At 35.4% G+C, this 20509-nt stretch overlaps 1 protein-coding gene across 2 annotated transcripts; it reads left to right on the top strand.

The window, feature by feature from the left end:
- Window positions 1-8651: 8651 nt before the first annotated feature.
- LOC105362985 (uncharacterized) lies at window positions 8652-18021 on the top strand. Of its 2 annotated transcripts, XM_011500551.1 has the most exons (5): window positions 8658-8892; window positions 9133-9197; window positions 16445-16624; window positions 16686-16813; window positions 17768-18021. In XM_011500551.1, exons 1-5 carry the CDS (start codon window positions 8869-8871, stop codon window positions 18004-18006), a joined length of 636 nt encoding a protein of 211 aa, XP_011498853.1. In that variant the 5' UTR covers window positions 8658-8868; the 3' UTR covers window positions 18007-18021. The 2 variants fall into 2 exon arrangements, with proteins under 2 accessions (XP_011498854.1, XP_011498853.1); XM_011500552.1 differs by lacking the exon at window positions 9133-9197 and having other exon boundaries at window positions 8652-8892.
- Window positions 18022-20509: the final 2488 nt, after the last annotated feature.

Consider the following 20509-nt stretch of genomic DNA (forward strand, 5'->3'; position numbering starts at 1 on the left):
TCTGCTCTGCTCTGCTCTGCTCTGCTCTGCTCTGCTCTACCCGGCCCTCATCCGTCCGTCCCAACGCGCAGTCGGAGATGGACCTTTTCAAGACGAGGCAAATGCCAATGTCCAGGGAGAAAAAGAGGCGGATGCTCGCGAGGGAGAGAGAATGAAGACCGAGCGTGAGCATTTCTATGGCCATTAGATTGCGAATCGAGAGGGGAATGGCCAATATTCGGCAAAAATTCGATAGCTCATCCTGATTCAAGTACTGCTCCTTCTCCCCTTACCCCAATGGGTTTACTTTATTTTTCGTTGTCTTAAGTACGAGAGCTCGAGGTAAGCTCACGTGAAATGTTTATACAGGACTGACTTAATGACTTGTTTTTTTGAAATCTGGATAGTTTATTTTTATTGGCAATTGTATGTTTGGGATATTATTTCACGCACACACGGGATTTGGAATGTATTTATCGGCCTCTTCAAAGGAAAATTATCTCGAATGAGAGAATAAGCCCTACCAGTTCTATATACTATTTTGCCTTTAAACGATTTTATTCATTATCGAATGCTGCAATTATAACAATTATTTTACATTATTGCCGAGCAATAATACAACGCTTGAAAATAAGTTTGATATATTCCGTGAAAATATTAATGATAACAAAAATGCGTTTTATTTTACGAGACTTGTACAATTACATTTTTAGTGGGACATAACATTTATTGAAATTACCCATATTTTCCGTTAAGCTGTAGTTTCAATAATCCTTCTTTTCATATTAAATATTGCCAGGATATTTTTTATGGATTTAATTATAATTGAGCGCAGTCGTAGGGGCCACGGGACAACTTTACTTTATCAGCATTACATTTTCATATTTGGAACTGAAAATTGTTGTTAAGCTGACTAAATGAACAATTAATTATTGTAAGATTGTTAATTTTTCTTTTCTTTCTTTTTTTTTTTTTTTTTAAATATACTACCATTTTTCAGTTAGTCGTTGCGACGAACGTGATAAATACTAAGTAAGGAGAAGAATCGAAATTCAGGCGACGTAGACGTGTAATTATTGATTAGATTTTCGAGAAATTTGATTGTAGTGACATAGGAGAATAAGAGACCTCGGACAAATATTATTTAAAGAATATTTAAGACGATGACGATAAGTTATGCGCCTTCCCTTGACATTATTTATCTAACGATGATAAAGCCATATGTTTATTAGATATTACACACTGGTGCGCCATCACACAATCTTTTCGACTAAATTTTTGTTTCTACAATCGCAATCTCTTGCAGTATTACCGCACACATTGTCTATTACTATAATTCATTCATTTATGGGCATTATAAATAAAGATATTTAATGAGCGCAACAATGTACCGAATGCCATCTATATACTCATTAATGAAGTATCTATAAAACATTATCATCGAGCGTATAAATGATTTCGATAAATTAGAGACATTTAAAAAAGGTGTTTCCACGTCGGTCGGTATAAAAAAAATGGCGATGGGATGGGGATGGGGTGGGGTGGGGTGGTATTGCGGGCGAAGAAGGAACAGCGACAAAATAACAGGTTTGTCCAGGTTTATTCGCATGCGTCTCCGCGCAGCGAGAGAAGAAAGGATGGGGTGGAGGAGGAGCAGGAGGGGGAGATGGCACAGATGAAGGCTGCGGCGGCGTTGGAAGAGAGAAGAAGCAGCACACGAAACGAGAGAGAGAGAGAGAGAGAGAGAGAGAGAGAGAGAGAGAAAGACACGGCGTAGGACGACGTCGCGGTGATCGAGGGATGGGGATGGCTATGGTAAGGGCGGAATGGAGGGGGAGGGGGATCGATGGCGGTGGCTGTGTGTGCTCACCGGCACTTTTAACGACGTGGCCCCTAACGCTCGGCGGGCGCGTAACCCGATAACGGCCGTTAGAAAGCGCTCGCGCCGCTAGTCGTGCGCATCTTCAGCCGCGGTCGAGCAAATAAAGCGGGAGGAAAGTTGATTAGCGCGCGAGCTGAATGATTTATGAGGAGCCGTTGGATCGTGCGAACGCGCCAAGATGCGCGCGCTCGATATCGCGTATTATCGACTCGGGTACGCGTCGTCCGGGAAATCGCACACGCCGCTCGCTCTGCTTCGTGGGCGCGCGGGAGCGCGAGACGAGGAAATGCCGGGAACCTGTTTCGAAGGGAGGAAAATCCGAGGTGTCTCTCCTCTCGCGCGCCCGATATATATTTAGACGTTTTATGAGACGAGACCGTTTATGGCTGTTGAGAATTATCGTAATACCTCGGCTGCTTATTCCTTAATGTATCCTGAATCTCAAAGGAGATAAATGTTAATTGCTTCCTCCGTAAGCGCGCTATTTAGTTGTAGAAATGCGTGCTTTCACGGCAGTTCATTACTTTGGGAAATTTTTCGATATTTTTCCGAAGTCTGTCACTTACTTCAATGCAGCATATACGTTATATTTAATTTATATAGTCCCGTCATTCAATCGAATATATTATTTTTTAATGTAATCTCATTGGATAATGAAATAATATCCTGTATCGGCGCAATAAGCTCTGATAAATTTTCAGCTATCGTTAAGCTGTATCTTGTGAGATAGGATTATTAAAAATGCCCTTTCTCCATATCTAACGTAATAAATGGGGACAAGTGTTGTTACTTTCCCTGCGCTTGGCTGCGGACAAAATCATTATCAGATTAAAAATAGGCGTAATGTCGCATGGACATTTTCATTTTCGAGCCCATTCGACTGAACATGCTTGAAAATCAGTTAAGTAGAACGAAACTCTCATGCAAGTGTCCTTAATTGTACAAATACTGTGTTTCTCTCTTTCTCTTTTTTCTCTTTCATTTCTTTTTCGTCTTATTTATTATAATGCACGTGAGGCCCGCGGTACAGCTGGACAGTCAGAAAGTAAGATCTTAATACTCTTGTTTGCTTTTTTTAAACGGAAGTTTGCACGCGCGATAAGAATGACAGACATTAATAATGCGATGTTTTGTTAATTTTTTGCTCGTCACTATAAGCATGAAAAACAACGAACGCTTAATGCATATCCTTGAATAACAGAGCGTATCATTATGCATTATTTAATGTATGTTAAAGTATACATTTTTGAATAATAATGTAACTGAAATTTTGAATAGAAATATATATATATATATATATATATATATATATATATATATTATTTTGAATAAGAGTCTGAATATTTCACGTTAAAATGTGAAATGCAAAATTATGCCACAAAGTCTCGGGCGTGTAAAATTAACACGACTTCAGCGCTATTATTCATTATTATCAATTAATTATCTTTACTCGTATATTAAGAAGTTGATGGATTGGTATATTTGTATGTATGTATATATATGTATATATTTATATATATATATATATATATATATATATGTGTGTAGAGAGAGAGAGAGAGAGAGAGAGAGAGAGAAAGAGAGAAAGAGAGATGTATCTTTTCAGTAACGGAAAAATAGCTCGAAAATTTCAGTTGTATTTCTTTCGGGCCCTTGATTTGTATATCTAAAAGGACATTACAAATGAATGTATGATGCATTCAATCATCAAAACACTCTCCAATTTAGTCACGTGCAACCTCACGCTCTTTTGTAAGAATAATCTACACTATTATCATTCTATCTTATTAACACATAATTTATTCCCGCCCCGCCCCCACTTTGAAATCGTCGAAAATTAAAAAACAAGGAAAGAAAGAAAAATAAACAAATGAACAAAAGGACAAAACAATCAAACAACAAACTCTCAATATACTGCATAATATGGTAGAGAGAGAGAGAGAGAGAGAGAGAGCGCAGGATGCGGAAAATTTTGAGCTCCATGTTTATAAAAGTCATTTTATTAAATAAGAGGAGAGGAATAATAAAGCAAATTTCACCAGTTTTACCTCTTAACTGTTAAAGCTAATTCCTGCACAATTATTATTCCAAGCTCCGACGCGGTACTGCGAGCGCGAGCGCAAGCACGACTCTTTGAAGTGCCTGAACTTGATATTTCATTATCCCTGCTAATGACGAGCGTCTTTGGCATCTCTTTTTGTTCCTTTTATTTACCGCGACGGTGGGCTACAAAAGACGCGCGGGGCAAAGTGAATTCGTGCCCGGGGGCGGAGTTGGGTGGGTGCGTTGCGCGCGGTGAATACTTAAATACGGCGTCGGGCCGTTGTACAGGAACGGTGTATTATGTTAATCGTCGTCCGATTGCGTATGCTCCGAATTCCCAATGGACGCCGACTTGGCGCGCAATCGTCATCCACCGAGGCCGCGTTATTAATCAATGCCAATGGGGGTGGAAAGTACCGGCGGAAAAGGCAGCAAGAGGGTCGGTCGGTAGCTGGCGCGCGTGTCTTCGTGTTGGTGGCGGTGGTGGTGATGGTGGCGATGGCGATCGTGCTAATGGCAACGGGGGACGGGAAGGAGACGAGTGAGTCCTCCGTGGCTAATTCGATAAAGCGCCGGGCTGAACTTTTGTTTTAAGTAGCGTTAACAAGTGTTTATTTTAAAATCCCCGGGCGTTAATTGACCGCAAGCTCCTTCCGGACAGCTGCAAAAATAAATGAGTGCCGAGGACGGCTGCTTATTTAATAACGCCCCCGCTTTGCCGCGCATGTGTGAATTCGCACGTCCGGTCCGCAAGGGTCTGCCGTGCGTCCGACCTTAATCCCATTGTACGGGTACATCCCCGACTTTCTCTTTCTTACGTACGCGTCCCGTTGGCATTTCGATGAGCGCCTCCGACGCGAGGTTTCTCCTCTAATACCTACTCAACCACTACCACCACCACCACCACCTCCTCCTCCCCCTCCTCCTCCTCCCCCTACTCCTCCTCCTCCATCACCGACGCTTATTCTTTTTCTATTTGGCGCCCGTGCCGAAAGCCTTCGTTATCGCACTCGACTCACCGTGAGCTGATTGAGCGAAGCTTTTTTAAAGCTGATAATGGAGAACGAGATTTCAAGGAATTTGTATATGGTTCATAGCCATACTTAACTCGACCATTAATATCACTATTCGTTCCTATGCTATAAAAATGCTGCTGGTAATTGGAACGAGGAGAGTCATATTTACTACAATTTCAGCTTTTTCAATCGATGCGGTACTTTTTATATTTACAAGTTTAGCCACTGAACTTTTAATAACGGCATGGCTCGGAATGTTGGCGTCAACTACGCAAATCCAAATTATTTAACGGCTGTGCAATAACAAGATAGAAGAAATGGCAATTCTTATTATTTGAATACGCTCCTGCCTACGGTATATCAATTAATAATTATTTCTTTGACTTTCATTATGCTTTTCAATTATATATCTCATTAATATTTTCAATTACCAACTTCGGCCAAAATACAGTGATTGATAATCCTGTGTAAAAACGTAAGAAGTAAAATGCAAATGTCATTGAAACATATGAAAAACATTAATATGCCTTATGTATTTTGAAATATTTTATACAATTAATAGGGGCGGTGTGCACAGTAAAGAAATAATTTAAAGTAATTTTCAATAAAATGTGCGAATGCAAAATGGATTATCATAAGATTTACAAATAAGTTTCTGCTGTAAGTACATAGTTATTTTGCCGACAGTGTAATAGGAAATTAATGTAACGTGGATAGGAAAATTATGATAAAAAATGATGAAATAACAAAGTTATAGTATTATAAATTACTTCTCGTCGAGTAAGTACGTTTAATGTGGATAATAGTTCGATGTAGAAATTGATTGAAAAATTCCATACGCAATGTTTAAGCACAATAATATTCGTTGAGTCGTAAAATGATTTTTCATTACGTCAAAATTTTGAATATTTTTTTTTTTATGAAAAATGATGATATGAAATAACGGTAAAGTAATTAATAGGGTTTATATATATATCTATATATATATATATATATATTTTTTTTTTTTTTTTTTTTTTTATATTTTAGAAAGTTGATAATAGTAAGAGTAGTTATAATACAAAGACCGGTTTTCACACATTATAGTCGATATGCTTATATAGCCCAGAAATCATTATGGTAGAGCGAGTTTTTACTCTACTAATGTCAACTTTCACCAAAACTTTTAGCAGTGTAAATATCAAATACACGTTATCAATTATTGTAATCGTTTAATCCAAAATTTCTCATTAACTATAACATGGTCACAATTACATCACACTATCTTACAAAGGAAGTAAAATTAATTATTCAATTAAATGCCTGCAATTATAATAATATTAATACGCGCATCATCCTGAGCCTGCTCGGGGTCTTATTAGAAAATCCTATTTAATAATTTGTAATTTATTTACTTGTATCAAGAACTAATTTTATTTTCTTAGCATACATTATGACTCGTATCTTTATTCAAATAATACTTGCTTTTATTGTAGGTTCATTCGACTCTGTATAATGTAAGGTCATGCATACAATAACGGCTAGTGACGTCTAGTTATATGTTTTCTCTTTTCAAAGCGATGAGTGGAAAAAGAAAAAAAAAACAAAGAATTCAGATGGTTGCTCAAACGAGAAAGTTCCCATCGAATCGAATCATCAGAGTTCATTGTGCCACTAAAACGCTTTTTTCACTAGTTTTATAAATAATCCATTATACGTCTAGTTAATGCATGACTAACAGTCATTTTTGATATGTCAAGCTTAATTTATGTGGGCTTAACGAAGAGTGGAAGTAGCCTAGGAATTAAGATGGAAAATAACATACGAATCACTTTGACATTGACACGAAGCCCAATAATCTTCATTTTCATTATGTTTGTTTTATTTTGGCTAGCCTACGAGTCTAATGAAAGCTTATGTAGAATTTATTTTCAATTTCCCGTGCGCATGGACTAAAATGTTGTGGCTCCTCTTATGCAAACTGTAATTTACATCCTTCTCCAATGCAATGTTTTCACTTTTGGAGCACAAGAAAGTGCAGTCCTTAATAATTTTAATACTTATTTTATTAGACGAATAAATATATAAATTTACTGGTATCGTATGGATAATCGTATGGAAGATAGACATTTTAACCTTTAGTGGTCGATATTGGAAACAAAATCAAACACAACGAAAAATCAAAACCAAAGCCAAAATAACCGATATAATTTACTTACTCGTATGTATGTTTTTTCTTCTTCTACTATGTTAACGTAAATTTATTCAATTACCAGAGTTTCGCGTACTTTAGATTTCTCCTGAATTCGATACGGAAAACTCTTTGTATTATCGAGCCCTTGACGATCTCTTCAATTGCAATAATCAATGCTGCTTCACCAATAAAATAATTAGCACACTCGAATGGGAAAATCCAATGAAACAAGCGAACAAGAATGATTAAAAGTACATTAATCCCGTGTTAAAAGTTATTTGTTCGAATGCTCGTAAATTTGCATTTAAAAGCTCGCAAGATACGGAATATACAAAGAACCTGATACTTCAGCAAATAATAATTTAAGATTAAAAATTCAACAACAACCAATCAACCAATCAACCAATGAATCGATCCATCAATCGATCAATCAACCAATCAACCAATCAACCAATCAACCAACCAATCAACCAACCAATCAACCAATCAACCAATCAACCAATCAACCAATCAACCAATCAACCAATCAACCAATCAACCAATCAACCAATCAACCAATCAACCAATCAACCAATCAACCAATCAACCAATCAACCAATCAACCAATCAACCAATCAACCAATCAACCAATCAACCAATCAACCAATCAACCAATCAACCAATCAACCAATCAACCAATCAACCAATCAACCAATCAACCAATCAACCAATCAACCAATCAACCAATCAACCAATCAACCAATCAACCAATCAACCAATCAACCAATCAACCAATCAACCAATCAACCAATCAACCAATCAACCAATCAACCAATCAACCAATCAACCAATCAACCAATCAACCAATCAACCAATCAACCAATCAACCAATCAACCAATCAACCAATCAACCAATCAACCAATCAACCAATCAACCAATCAACCAATCAACCAATCAACCAACCAATCAACCAACCAACCAACCAACCAACCAACCAACCAACCAACCAACCAACTACCGTTACCAATAATCAAAAGTTCTCGAAACGCAGCAATTTCCGTAGCACCACTTCGCACGGGGAACCCTTTCAAGACTCTCATAAACATCGCGAACACGAAAATCCAAGCGCTTTAAACATTATTGCCACGCCATACGTTATAACTTGGCCAACCACGGCATTAAACATGAGTGCACCGGTGTGGGCAGAACATGCCAGCCGACGACCTAAGACGAGTGTCAAACGAGCCGAGTCACTTGGAGGAGAATTTCCGTAAGATCGGCGGCAGCCGCACTCTCGCAAAGTCCAAGTGCACCGAATGACTCGCCCGAACGACAATGACCTCGGCTCGACAGACAGACGGACAGCGGGAGAGAGAGAGAGAGAGAGAGAGAGAGAGAGAGAGAGAGAGAGTGAGAGAGAGAGAGTGTGAGAGTGAGAGTGAGAGATCCCGTGGAAGATCCGTCGGGGATAAACTAACAGCCGGCAAACCTCGTCGGCCTCTTATACGTAAGACGCGGCTGCTGGCCGGTCATTCGGAGATCGACGTCCGGGACAGGAGACACGGGTCAAACGGAAAGTGCGATTGACCATGGGGGGTGGGGTCTAGGAGGCGGGCGTGGGGGAAGTCGCGCGAGAGGAAGAGGAGAGCTAGTCGAGAGGGCGATCGGTTATAAAGCGAACTCGCTACCTCGTGGGGCTCAGTTTGTTATGCATTTGCACGTGGTGGCATTAGGAGATCAGGGAACTGGGACATCCTCGTCGTCGCTAGCATCCTAGGCAGCCGAGAACGTCAACATGAGGACATGCCCACCGACAAGTGTAATAAATCCGGACGTTCGCCTAAAAGCCAACGCTCCGCTTCGTTTTACCTGCGCGCGCAAGCACACCTACACGAACGTCTCCAAAAACAACAGCAACCACCGCGAGACCTCGCGCTCACGCACCCACACACGCACACGCGCACACTCGCCCTAAAACACGCTCACACACGTAACGCGCGAGCAGCGCCTCAGTGACGCAGACAATGATGGTACTCGCTTTGCTTCATTTCTTTTGCAGCTTCTCTGCTGCTACCTGATGCTTCTCCTTTTTAGTGCGACTACCGAAGGCTTGTTTTTTCACTCGTGAGTATTGATTTATTGTCTATTGAATTATTAGTGTAAGACGACATGGCGGGCGGGGCTTTGTACGGCTTTCGTTTGGCTTTTTAAAATCGGCGACCACATTCTCAACGGGGCTTATTAAGTTGTTCATTAAGCGGCGAATCAAGTGCTCAGGGCGCGTGATTATACGTCACTTTTAATAGTTCACTGCCCTACTTTTCCAAAGTGCTAATTCATACAAATGCTAATGCAAGCCCATCCTAGATTTATTTTCCTTCCTTTAATTTTAATTATAGTGCTAGATAACGGAGAGAGGATGATTGAATGGTGGTTGATCGAAGGCAGCCTAATATATATAATCCCGAGCACTGACCAAAACAAAAAAAGAAAGAAAACAGAAAGAATTAAATATTCATCATTTTGGTGAAAGTTTTAGCGGTGATGGGGAGGGGAAAGGGGGAGATAAATTTTTAAGAAAATTAATTAACTCTATATCGTTCGAAAGAATATTCTAAACGATAATTTTTTACTGCGAACATTCGACGAGCTGAAATTCTTATTTTTTATTATTTTTAATCGTCACCTACCGCTAATTAACCAAACGACCCTGTAATTCGATTTATACCGCAAGATCTATTAACAATATAAATATTGCGAATATCCATCGTACTTTATTTACATAAAAAAGTATATTTATAATTACATTTTTTTTTTTTTTTTTTTTTTTTTTTTTAAAAAAAGTTAACAAGTTTCTCCCACTTTCATTAGCACGAAAATAATTCAACTTTTCGAGATTAAAAAAAAGACAACTTAAATATTCATCATGAAATTTTGTAGAATTTGAGGATTATAATAAAAAAAAAAGTTATTTTAAACAATCATATTGTTTTACACGATTGTTTAAATACTTGTTAATTGCCAAAATACTTACTCTTACTAACCTTTTTAATGTTATAAAAATAAAATATTACTTTTTTTTTTCTCGCAATGGTATATAAGTACAATATCGACATAACGTTGATGTTTCCTATACAAATATAATCACTAACACAGTATATTCGACAATACGACGAAAAATTAAACAATCTTATAATACTATAATAGATAAAATCATTATTATTTTCAAAAAATTAAAAAAAATTAATTTCCGGTAATATAATAGTAAATTTTACAACTATATCGACTATTTTCAATACACATGCAATTCATATATAATTTATCTAGGTACACATATATGCGTATAAATGAATAATTAATGTTTGAAAAAATCGATAGACTTGTAAAATTTACTTTTAAATACTCTGTATAAGTACACATATGCGTACATTATTTATAATCAAAAGCGAATTTAAGTATTTTAAATATCATTTTATACAGTCGAAATACTAATTTATTATTAAACTTTGCAACTATTTATTTAATTTTTTTATATAAAGTAGTATATAATAAAGTGTAATGTCTTGAAAATTATTATTCAAATCAACCTTAAATGATTCATCAGAATATATTGATTTTTTCTTTTTGTCTTTTTAACGAGTCTTACAATAGTATTTCTTTTGTAAAAGTTACAATTTCAAGAAATATCTACTGAATAATAACATTTCATATTTTCGATTCTGATTAATTGAACGATGATACCCTTTAGTATATTACATTTCTTTAAGACAAAAAAAAAGTTTTTTCTCCAATAAATTTCTTCGGCTAATAATTCTTTTTCCCCCCCCCCCCCCGACTACGAAACTAATTGATAGAACTAATAAATTGACTCATTAACTTTCGCAATCGGTAATTTAATTCGATTCTAATCATATCTATTTATAATACAATAAAATTTTCTATAAAAAATATACGTATAAATATAATTTAATTATTTAAAGCAGTTTGTACAACTTGATTAATATTATCTTATTAATATTTCTTATTTATAAAAATATTTACCAATACATATATACTATTAATATCGTAAAAGTTATATTTCCATAATTTATTTTATCAATGAGAATACAAGAATTAAAGCTCTATTTTTTCTAGTGTTTTATTGCAAATTGTAAAAAAAAAGAAAGAAAAAAAATATAACATTCATGGCGTCGTATTCCTAGAAATTCTAATAATTAAAGTTTTATAAAAAAAAAGTGTTCTCTGAAATTTCAAATGTTTATTTTATTGCCTTGAATTTTTAATAAATAGCACATAATGTTAAAAATGGAGAACTAAATGGAATTGCATATTCATTTTGTCAGTCTATAATTTGTCTTTTAAATTATAAATCGGTTAAATTTGTAAAGATTTTGTCCGTATGGAAGAGAGATCTGATCGAATAGATCAATGTACACAAATTTATGGCGAATGAATGAACGAATAAACCTTTGGACTCATATTTATTTTTATTATTCTTAGTAAATATTTAGAAAGTATAAATAAACAGTCGAAGTGAATGTTAGTTTCTAATATTAGTTTAGAATTTCTTTTTCAAAATGCAGCTTTTACCATTGTCACGTATGTGACAAGAGACACGTGTCTGATTTTACATTACATTTACATGTTATAAGGACGACTTGAATAAATAAGTAATTATTTATCGGTAAGTATAGTTGGGGTCAGCATCCGCCGTAGAAACGGAAGTTCCCGTGTTCGATTCCCTGGCAAGTAAAGTTGCGTGTCCTTCTCCTCGTACTTCCTCCTTTTTACGTAATCATATATAATTTAATCTAGAAATATTGTAAATTTAGAAAAACATATTATTACTTAGTCCTCGCAGTAAGTCTTGCTTGATTATAAATATCAGGTATAAACTTTGGAGCTCCATGTATTTTATCATTTTTATACATTTTCAAATATTCAATACACTCACTAATACGAATAAGTTAAAGAAAAAAAAAAAAAAGAAAAAAAAAAAGAAAAAAAAAAAAAAAAAAAAAAAAAAAAAAAATTGTTTGTAATAATGTCTATTCTTGAATATTCTTTTAGTTCAGCTATGATTTTCCTAATGTTTGCGTATTGTCTAGTTATTTTTCTATAATTAAAATATATATTTGTAATCCCAGCTTATAATTTGTTTTATTTTATTGTAAATATCGAACTTTGTAGATGTCGGTCAATTTTCATCATTCAATAAATGGAAAATTATTAAATTATTATCAATTTTACCCATTCGAGTCGTGTGAATTGCATTTTCGAACAATTGATAAACAGTACGATATTATTGAAATTTTTTTAAAAGAGAATATAAATAAGTTAGCGATTAGAATATATTTTTGATTAATAGATTTACTCTTGGACTTTGTTAATTGTTTATCTCAATCACATATTTGCGAGCTATTGCGAGTCGAAGGAACTTTGTAGTAATGCAGACTATTTATATTTACTTGATTCATTTCTCAATCTTTACTGGAAAAATCATTTCTAGTAAATGTATATTTCATATCGAGATGCAACATTATTATTCAAATATGTTTATTTTCAATGAGACATTCAGGTTTGTTCTAAAAACCTAATAGAATATATTGGTTGTTTGAATAATGAATTACTATATAAAATTAGAAAATGGCACGCGTATGCTCGCTTACGGTATTTCCAAATGGAATATTTAATATAAATTATTTATGTAATTTCAGTACTTGGCATAATGTAGCCATAGAATTTGTATTAAATTATTATTAATAAATTAATAAAATTATTTTAGTGGCACTGTATAGTTTTGAAGAGCTATAAATTAAAATTGTGGTGATAAATATTATATCTCTTGTACAATATGATGTAATTTTGTTTAGAGAGATAATAACGGGGAAAAAAGTAGAAGTAACAGTAATAAAAGCGCGCTGGGGCCTATTTCCTCTTTACTACTTATCCAATAATTAAATCTCAATCCTTCGTTATTCAATAATAATTTTTCTCACATACCGTATTCGATATTTAGAAATTTAACGTTGCTTATCGTAATCTATAATCTTCGTGATATACAAATCTTTACCAAACGGATGATTAAATTGTTTATCGCTATGTTAATAGATTCTGATTTTTCCGGATCCATTAATTTTTGCTCGAATTATAATCCATTGGCTTTTGGTAAACTCGAACAGTTACACAGTTACACGTGAAGTACGCTCGAGGAGGATAAAATTCGGAGATACGCCGAATGGGTCAAAGCACGATGGCTTTACGATGAAATAAATACACATCTTAGCTAAATTTTAACGTGTTTCTTTATAAAAAGCGGCTGGTGCGCAACGGGCACCCGAACGATTGTGATTCAGGCGCATTCACTGGTCCGTCTAAAATTCTAATTTCTAGCAGTTGGTTATGGGGTACTTTGAGTTTGTGCATAATGAGGCGCGAGTGCGCGTGTGGGTGTGCGGGGGGGGGGGGGGGGAGGACGCTTCATAATCGACCGAGAATTATGTTCGAGGGATTATAAATTATGTGTTCTATATATACGCCTGCCAAGGCCGATTTTGTTGCTGCTAATGGCGAATTAATTTTCGAACAGATCCGCCGCCACTCCGCACTCGCGCCGGTTTACCACGCCATTTATCGAAGGATTAAATCACACTCTCCCTTCCTCTTGCCCCCTGACCCCCTCGTTCCCTATCCCACCCTATCACACTATCTCTCTCTCTCTCTCTCTCTTTCTCTCTCTATCTATCTAACTCTCTATCTCTCTATCTCTCTATCTATCTAACTCTCTATCTCTCTATCTCTCTATCTATCTAACTCTCTATCTCTCTATCTCTCTATCTATCTAACTCTCTATCTCTCTATCTCTCTATCTATCTAACTCTCTATCTCTCTATCTCTCTATCTATCTAACTCTCTATCTATCTCTCTATCTCTCTCTCTCTCTCTGTTGCTCCCCCATCCTCGCCGCCACCTGGCCATCTAATTCCATCGAAACACGCACAGACATGGCAGATTGCACGAAACGGGCGAATGGCTCCTTTCCTACATTAAATATTAATTTTACCATTTAATCATTTTACCAGTACATTTTTATACTGGCTTAATTATTACCGTCTTTCGGAACGTCTGTATTTTAACTTATTTTAAGCCCATGAGCAAACGGACTTTAAACCAGGATTTACGATTTCAGATTTTCTGAAGCAACTTAATGAATGTCATTCATTTATCAAAATAGCAGATAATTCTGAGATTATTTTGATAAGATGTGTCTTTCGTTTATTAATATTAATAGCAAAATTCGCAATTTCGTATCATTTTTCTGCATTATAGAATATCTAATTATTAATGACGCATAAAGCATATTAGACATTTTATTATTTTTCTTTAACCAAGCAATATTAAATACTAAATTATTGCCTATTCTTTTGAATATTATATTTTGCCATTTTAAGCTCAACATTTTTGATAATAACTATGGCTTTAAAATACTTTTTCAAATCTAAATATACAGTACATCTATTAATCTCCAATATGAATCTATAAATTTGACTAATATTATAATTGTCATAAAATATCATAATTGTGATGGTATATGTTAGAAATGTGTAAGGTTATTTTAATCTTCCTATTGCATTTTAATGTTTCGATATCATTTTCATGAATTGTGATATTTGAATTAAAGTTTCTATTGATATTTCAAGGCACTATTGCCATTGGTTTAAAAAAAATTTCTTATTTACATGAATTTCTACATTACATTTTTTATATTAAAATGCGTAATTGACATTGCGATTACATTTTTAACTCGAAAAAAAAAAAAAAATAATAACTACATGTAAAGATTTAGATTTTTATTCCCCCTATAAAATATAAATTCTAAGATATTCGATGGTGTTGAACTAAATTAAATTAAATTAAATTAAATAAAATTATTTTAACCCTACAACATTAATAGGCACAATAAACAAATTAAATCTCTGTATCTTGAATATTTTTTTAGGCATGTTTCAGTCAGTTTATTTAAGAAAAAATATATTAGACTTGCATGAATTTTAATTTTTCTATTTATACATATTATAATTAGAAAATATAACTGATGAGCGATAACATTTTGAATTAGAGAGAATATATTGGATAATTAAGGCAATTTTGAAGTTGGCTGGCTTTCGTTATAAGACAACGAGTAAACGCGAGCAAAGCACATAAATAATAACCTCAGAATATAAAAGACAAACATCACTGTCGAAGTAACTTTGGCCAATTGCAGCGCAAATATTAAAATAATAATCGAATGATATGAGAATAATTGCATAATTTTAAAGACGTTTAAAAAATGTTAGTAATAAAGTCTTGACGATGTCATCGAAGTATCTCATTTATGCACTCGTAATATTGCTTATTCAGCAAAGTCAACCGGCAAATCTTTCAATTTATCCAATTAAATAAAGAAAGAGGTAAGGTTTTATAACATATTTTCCTTCATAATAATATTTCAAATTCCGTGTAATATTTTTGAGAATTTTAATTATCCGCTCTATCGTTATTATTCATACCGAAATAAAGTTATATTACAACTGGATTCGTACAAGGTTCTACAAAATAATAAAATATAGAAGTTTGGGGTTTGTAAAGTATATATATATATATATATATATATATATATATATATGTAACCACATAGTTGAGTGTTTAAATTTCTAAACACACTTAGATTTTTTTTTTGTTTTTTAATAAAAGAAAACGTAGAAAGTAAAGAAAATTTGAAGAATAAGAAATTTGTTCGAAAGCCGATGTATTTAATAGAAATTAACATGCGTAATAATTTTCCAAAGCTTATACTATACAAATTACAGATTACCTATTCAGCATTCAAATATAGCGACGTCGTAAATCATTGATGTAGTCAGTTAATTACGGTAAAACGTATCCTATTGTCATTGCATTAACTCTACATTCTAACGTATCATCTGAAACTAAAGTTAATATAAATTTATTAATATTCAATATTAATGTTATCGATTCGACAATAAACCAACGCTCAACATTTTAATATGACCTGCCGATAGACTGGTTTTCCAGTGCGTCATTATTAGCTTTAAAAAAAAAAAAAAAAAAAAAAAAAAAAAAAAAAAATCAATAGCAATAATTGGGGATTCCTCAATGTAAAATGTCACAGAATCCATAAATGATTAAATTGTCCACCGAAAGCTGGAAGAAATCGCTGAGTGAAATTGTTTTGTATGAAAAAATTCTTAACGTCCAACTGCTCTTAATTATTCCTCATTAATTCGAACGCTCGACGGTAAGGGGGGGGGGAAGTAGCGGCGATTAATGCCCGACTTGTCGAAGGCTCACATTAATTTCTCCCGAAGGCCACATCGCCTGCTGATGAACATCCTGGAGAAATTTGGAAGCCACAAGCATGCGAATCCGATCCACCATTACCACATGCACTACTATCCGTTGCCGCTGTTACTGCCGAGGCCTCTGCCCCTTCCCCCGCCCCTGCCCCCGCTCCACAAGATCGAGATCGACTTGTCGTCGCTGCATAGGTACGCAACGTTACTCGCCTCCTTATCGTCCATTCCCTAATCGGCTTGTTGTGCCTTGCAGCGGCTTGAGCCATTCGCTCGACTGGCACGGACGTGGGAACTACCAAGAGCCGGAGATCGTATTACCCGGGACGCCGACGACCTCCTGGCCGAGCCAGGACCAGCACTGGGACAACAGCGAGATATCCGGTGAGTCGGCCCGTGCTCCTCCCTTGGCTCGTCCTCATTCTCACTCTTTCTCTCTCTCCCCTCTCTCTCTCTCTCTCTCTCTCTCTCTCTCCGTCTATAGATAACTCCGATTGCCGAATTTCCAAAATTTGGACAAGTTCCTTATGGGCGGATTCATCGATCGCGTTCGACCGATGATACGCTTCGCTCGGGGATTTATTGGAATAGCGCTCATTCGTTGGAATTCGCTTTTACTCTCGTGAATTTAAGCGGCCCCGTGGGGCGCGTTAACGTTAACGGCCGTGATTGAAAAAACCTCAATGTCCGATGCTCGCACTTACGGCTCACTCGGAACGAAAAATTATCCAGTTAATAATTACGTTAATATATGAGAAACATAAAGTATGCAGGCCTCGCACAGCCGGTGCACACGTACGGGAGAAAGTATTTGATTGGATGATTTATTATTTATTAAAAATTATTATTGATTTAGAGGTAGATTAGCCGAGGTGGTAGATGGCCTGATACATAAATTATAATATAATATCTGTCAATTTTCTTGTTCGCTTATATTGATTGCCTTGCCTTATAGCAGCGCATGTGGTACTCATAAAGTTGAGCGCAGCTGCGGCGCTTTCTACTTGTTTAACTACGCGCGCATACTTTTTTCATATCCTTCCTAACAATTTCACTACGATTTAAACAATACCAATCTCGGCTTAGAATTTTCATGGAGATAAACATACGATATAATCGCACTAAGGACAGTGGGCCGCGCTCTTTTTCCAAATATTCGCAGTCCCTTGGCATTGATTCGCGTTAGGAAGATCGCGATATTAGGAACTCGGTTATTTGATCGACTGACCGTGATACTTTGATCCTCGACAACAAAAAACAACCTCGTTCCCTCGTACGATCATCGTGTGCATTCTTGTTTTTATTTATTTATTTATTTATTATTTTTTTTTTCATTAGAAAAGACACAGCAGTACAAAGAGGCTAATAAATCTCCGAGAATCGAACTTCAGGCTCCATTTCATCAGCACGTCCTTATTTATCATCCGCCAGCGAAAGAGGCCAAATCAAAATTACTAAAGGCGTTCTTTAGTAAACTGAGGCGCCTGAACGACGCGCTCTTCCATCCGGAAGACGATGACAGCCCTGATCACGATAACGCGTCTCATGTTGACAATTCGTTGGGCTACGGTGCTTAAGGCGCCCGTTGTGTGCGCTGCGCTCCAAGTGGCTCGAAATTCGCGCTGCACTTGACATCTTAACGAGTGCATAATATACGCATCGGTGTGCCATCCCATTGCATTGATAATTGCGCGGCTATGGGACGCCATTGGACGAAAGTAGTCTCGTAGGCCGTATCAGCGGCCAAAGCGAGTTCCTTTCCTTGTTCATTTCACCTCGGCTGTATTTGTTTATAGTACGTCCTCGACATCGGCCGATACTCTCATCCCTTTACGGGACATTACGGGAAAAGCCGTCCGTCCCACATTTCACTCTACGCCTTACTTTTCCACGCTAGCATATTTCGTTCATACAATTTATTTTCAGGCACATTATACAGGCGTGCGCGAAGACGCGCGAGAGCCCGTATACACGTACAATACATATAATTATATGTTTTTATAAGAGGTAAATAAAATTTACGCACGTTATTAATGCTTGTTGTGACGTGCTTGTTTTACGGTGCACAATTTGCCATGTACTCCAAGGGCTATGTATTTTTAATTTTTGTATGTGTGTAATTATTATTAGGGCATTCACGCACACTACAATCTACTTTATACGGTATATGACATATTATCATTATTATAATAATTATTATTATCATTATTATTGTTATTGTTATTATTATTATTGTTATTATTATTATTATTATTATTATTATTATTATTATTATTATTATTATTATTATCATCTTCATCGTCATCACTATCGTCGTCCTCCTCGTCGTCGTCGTCGTCGTCGTCGTCGTCGTCGTCGTCGTCATTATTATCCTTCTTGTTATTAACATTTTATGCGTTTAAGCAAAGCTTAAATAATGTGTATTAAACTGTGCCAACTTGTACCCGCCAGTACGAATTTTGGAATTTTTATTCTATATTCGCAATCCCAGACTTCCGCTGCTTCAGGCAGTTAACTTTTAAGAAAATTTTATAAAATACGTAAATTCGAGAACCGTAATGTAGTCAATTTATCTCCAACTGTAATTGTATTTCAGCAGATCATCTTATTCTCTGCAATAATTATGCATAAATAGCGTTCAAATTTACTGGACTGCAGTAACATTTGAAAAAGTATGGAAATTGTTTTTTTTTTTTCTCTTTCATTATATGTGTATGCGTATACGCATATTGATACAAGTCCCTTGAAGGGAAAAAAACTATTGAATATCTATGAATGAGCACATATAAATTGAGGAGAAAGTCCAAAGAGTGATGTTATTCGAAAGCAATTTGAGCGATTTGAAATAATTCAATGTACGCGCGAGCACGCGGATCAATAAAATGTCATATATTATTTTTTTTTTTTTTTTTTTTTTTTTTTTGCTTAAGACAGCAATGAGCAATAATCAGTAGCGAATATGTTCGATTTGAAAAATATATTAAAAAGATTTTAGGAATATTACGTTTACAATGTAGTGTTGTTATACTATGTGTACACGCGAGACCACAAAACAGTGTCGGCCAGTTGGAGTTGGTAGATGGAGGGAGCAGCAACGAGGCAAAGAAAGAGAAGAAGAACGGAAGAGAACGCGACATAAATATGGTGCACGCATGGTTATTTAAGGGGCTATTACATTTTTATGGAGCGGATGACGTATTGCCGCCTACGATATGGGGATAAAAGTATACACGAGTAAGCGGCGTGTCGCGGTGCACTGAGCTAACGCGGCAATTCTCCGGAACACCTTTATAAAGCGCCCAAGAAATATCCTTAAATATGATTTCTTCCGTACCTTCTACACGAAAATCCTGACTATTCTTTCTTCTCGGATAGCGGACTGGAGAATATAAAAAGGGAAGAAAAAAATGAAAAAAAGTGAAGAGAGAAAAAAAAATAACCTCTACCAAACAAGCGTAATTCTGTAAAATATGTAATATATTCGTTGTACGAACCAGTTTTTGTTTTCCCTCTGGCTGTTCTCTCGTGAACGAGCCAATTGTCAGTATCGTCGGTGTGAAAATAATTTCGGAACGCGGTAAGATTACACGATTATCGTGCGTTCGAATCTATCGTTTCTGTATCGATATTTTATGATAAAATTAATTAAAGTATACATTTTGTTCAAATAAAAAGCTTGCGAGTGAGAAAATTTTTTTTCTATTTCTGATAAATTATAAGCGTTTTGTAAAACTTTGAAATAGAATGAATTAAAAAATAATATGCTTCATTCTTCTTCTTCTTCTTCTTCTTCTTCTTCTTCTTCTTCTCTTTTTGTAGCATTAATCATTAATGTTCTTTTTTTCTTTTTGTAGCATTAATCATTAATTATAACGCATATCGATTATTTGTCGAATATTATAATAAATTGAAAATATCTTTTCTCACATAAATTATTGATTTATTAATATTATTTGTTTTACATTTTAATGTTATTAAACTACAGATATAATATAATAATGGCAATTATTAATATTAAAGAGAAACGATGATCACTATAGGTATTATATATCATTTGTTTATGGCATACACCCACACTCA

This window comes from Ceratosolen solmsi, unplaced genomic scaffold (assembly GCF_000503995.2).
Source record: "Ceratosolen solmsi marchali unplaced genomic scaffold, CerSol_1.0 scaffold56, whole genome shotgun sequence".
NCBI lineage: Eukaryota > Metazoa > Arthropoda > Insecta > Hymenoptera > Agaonidae > Ceratosolen > Ceratosolen solmsi.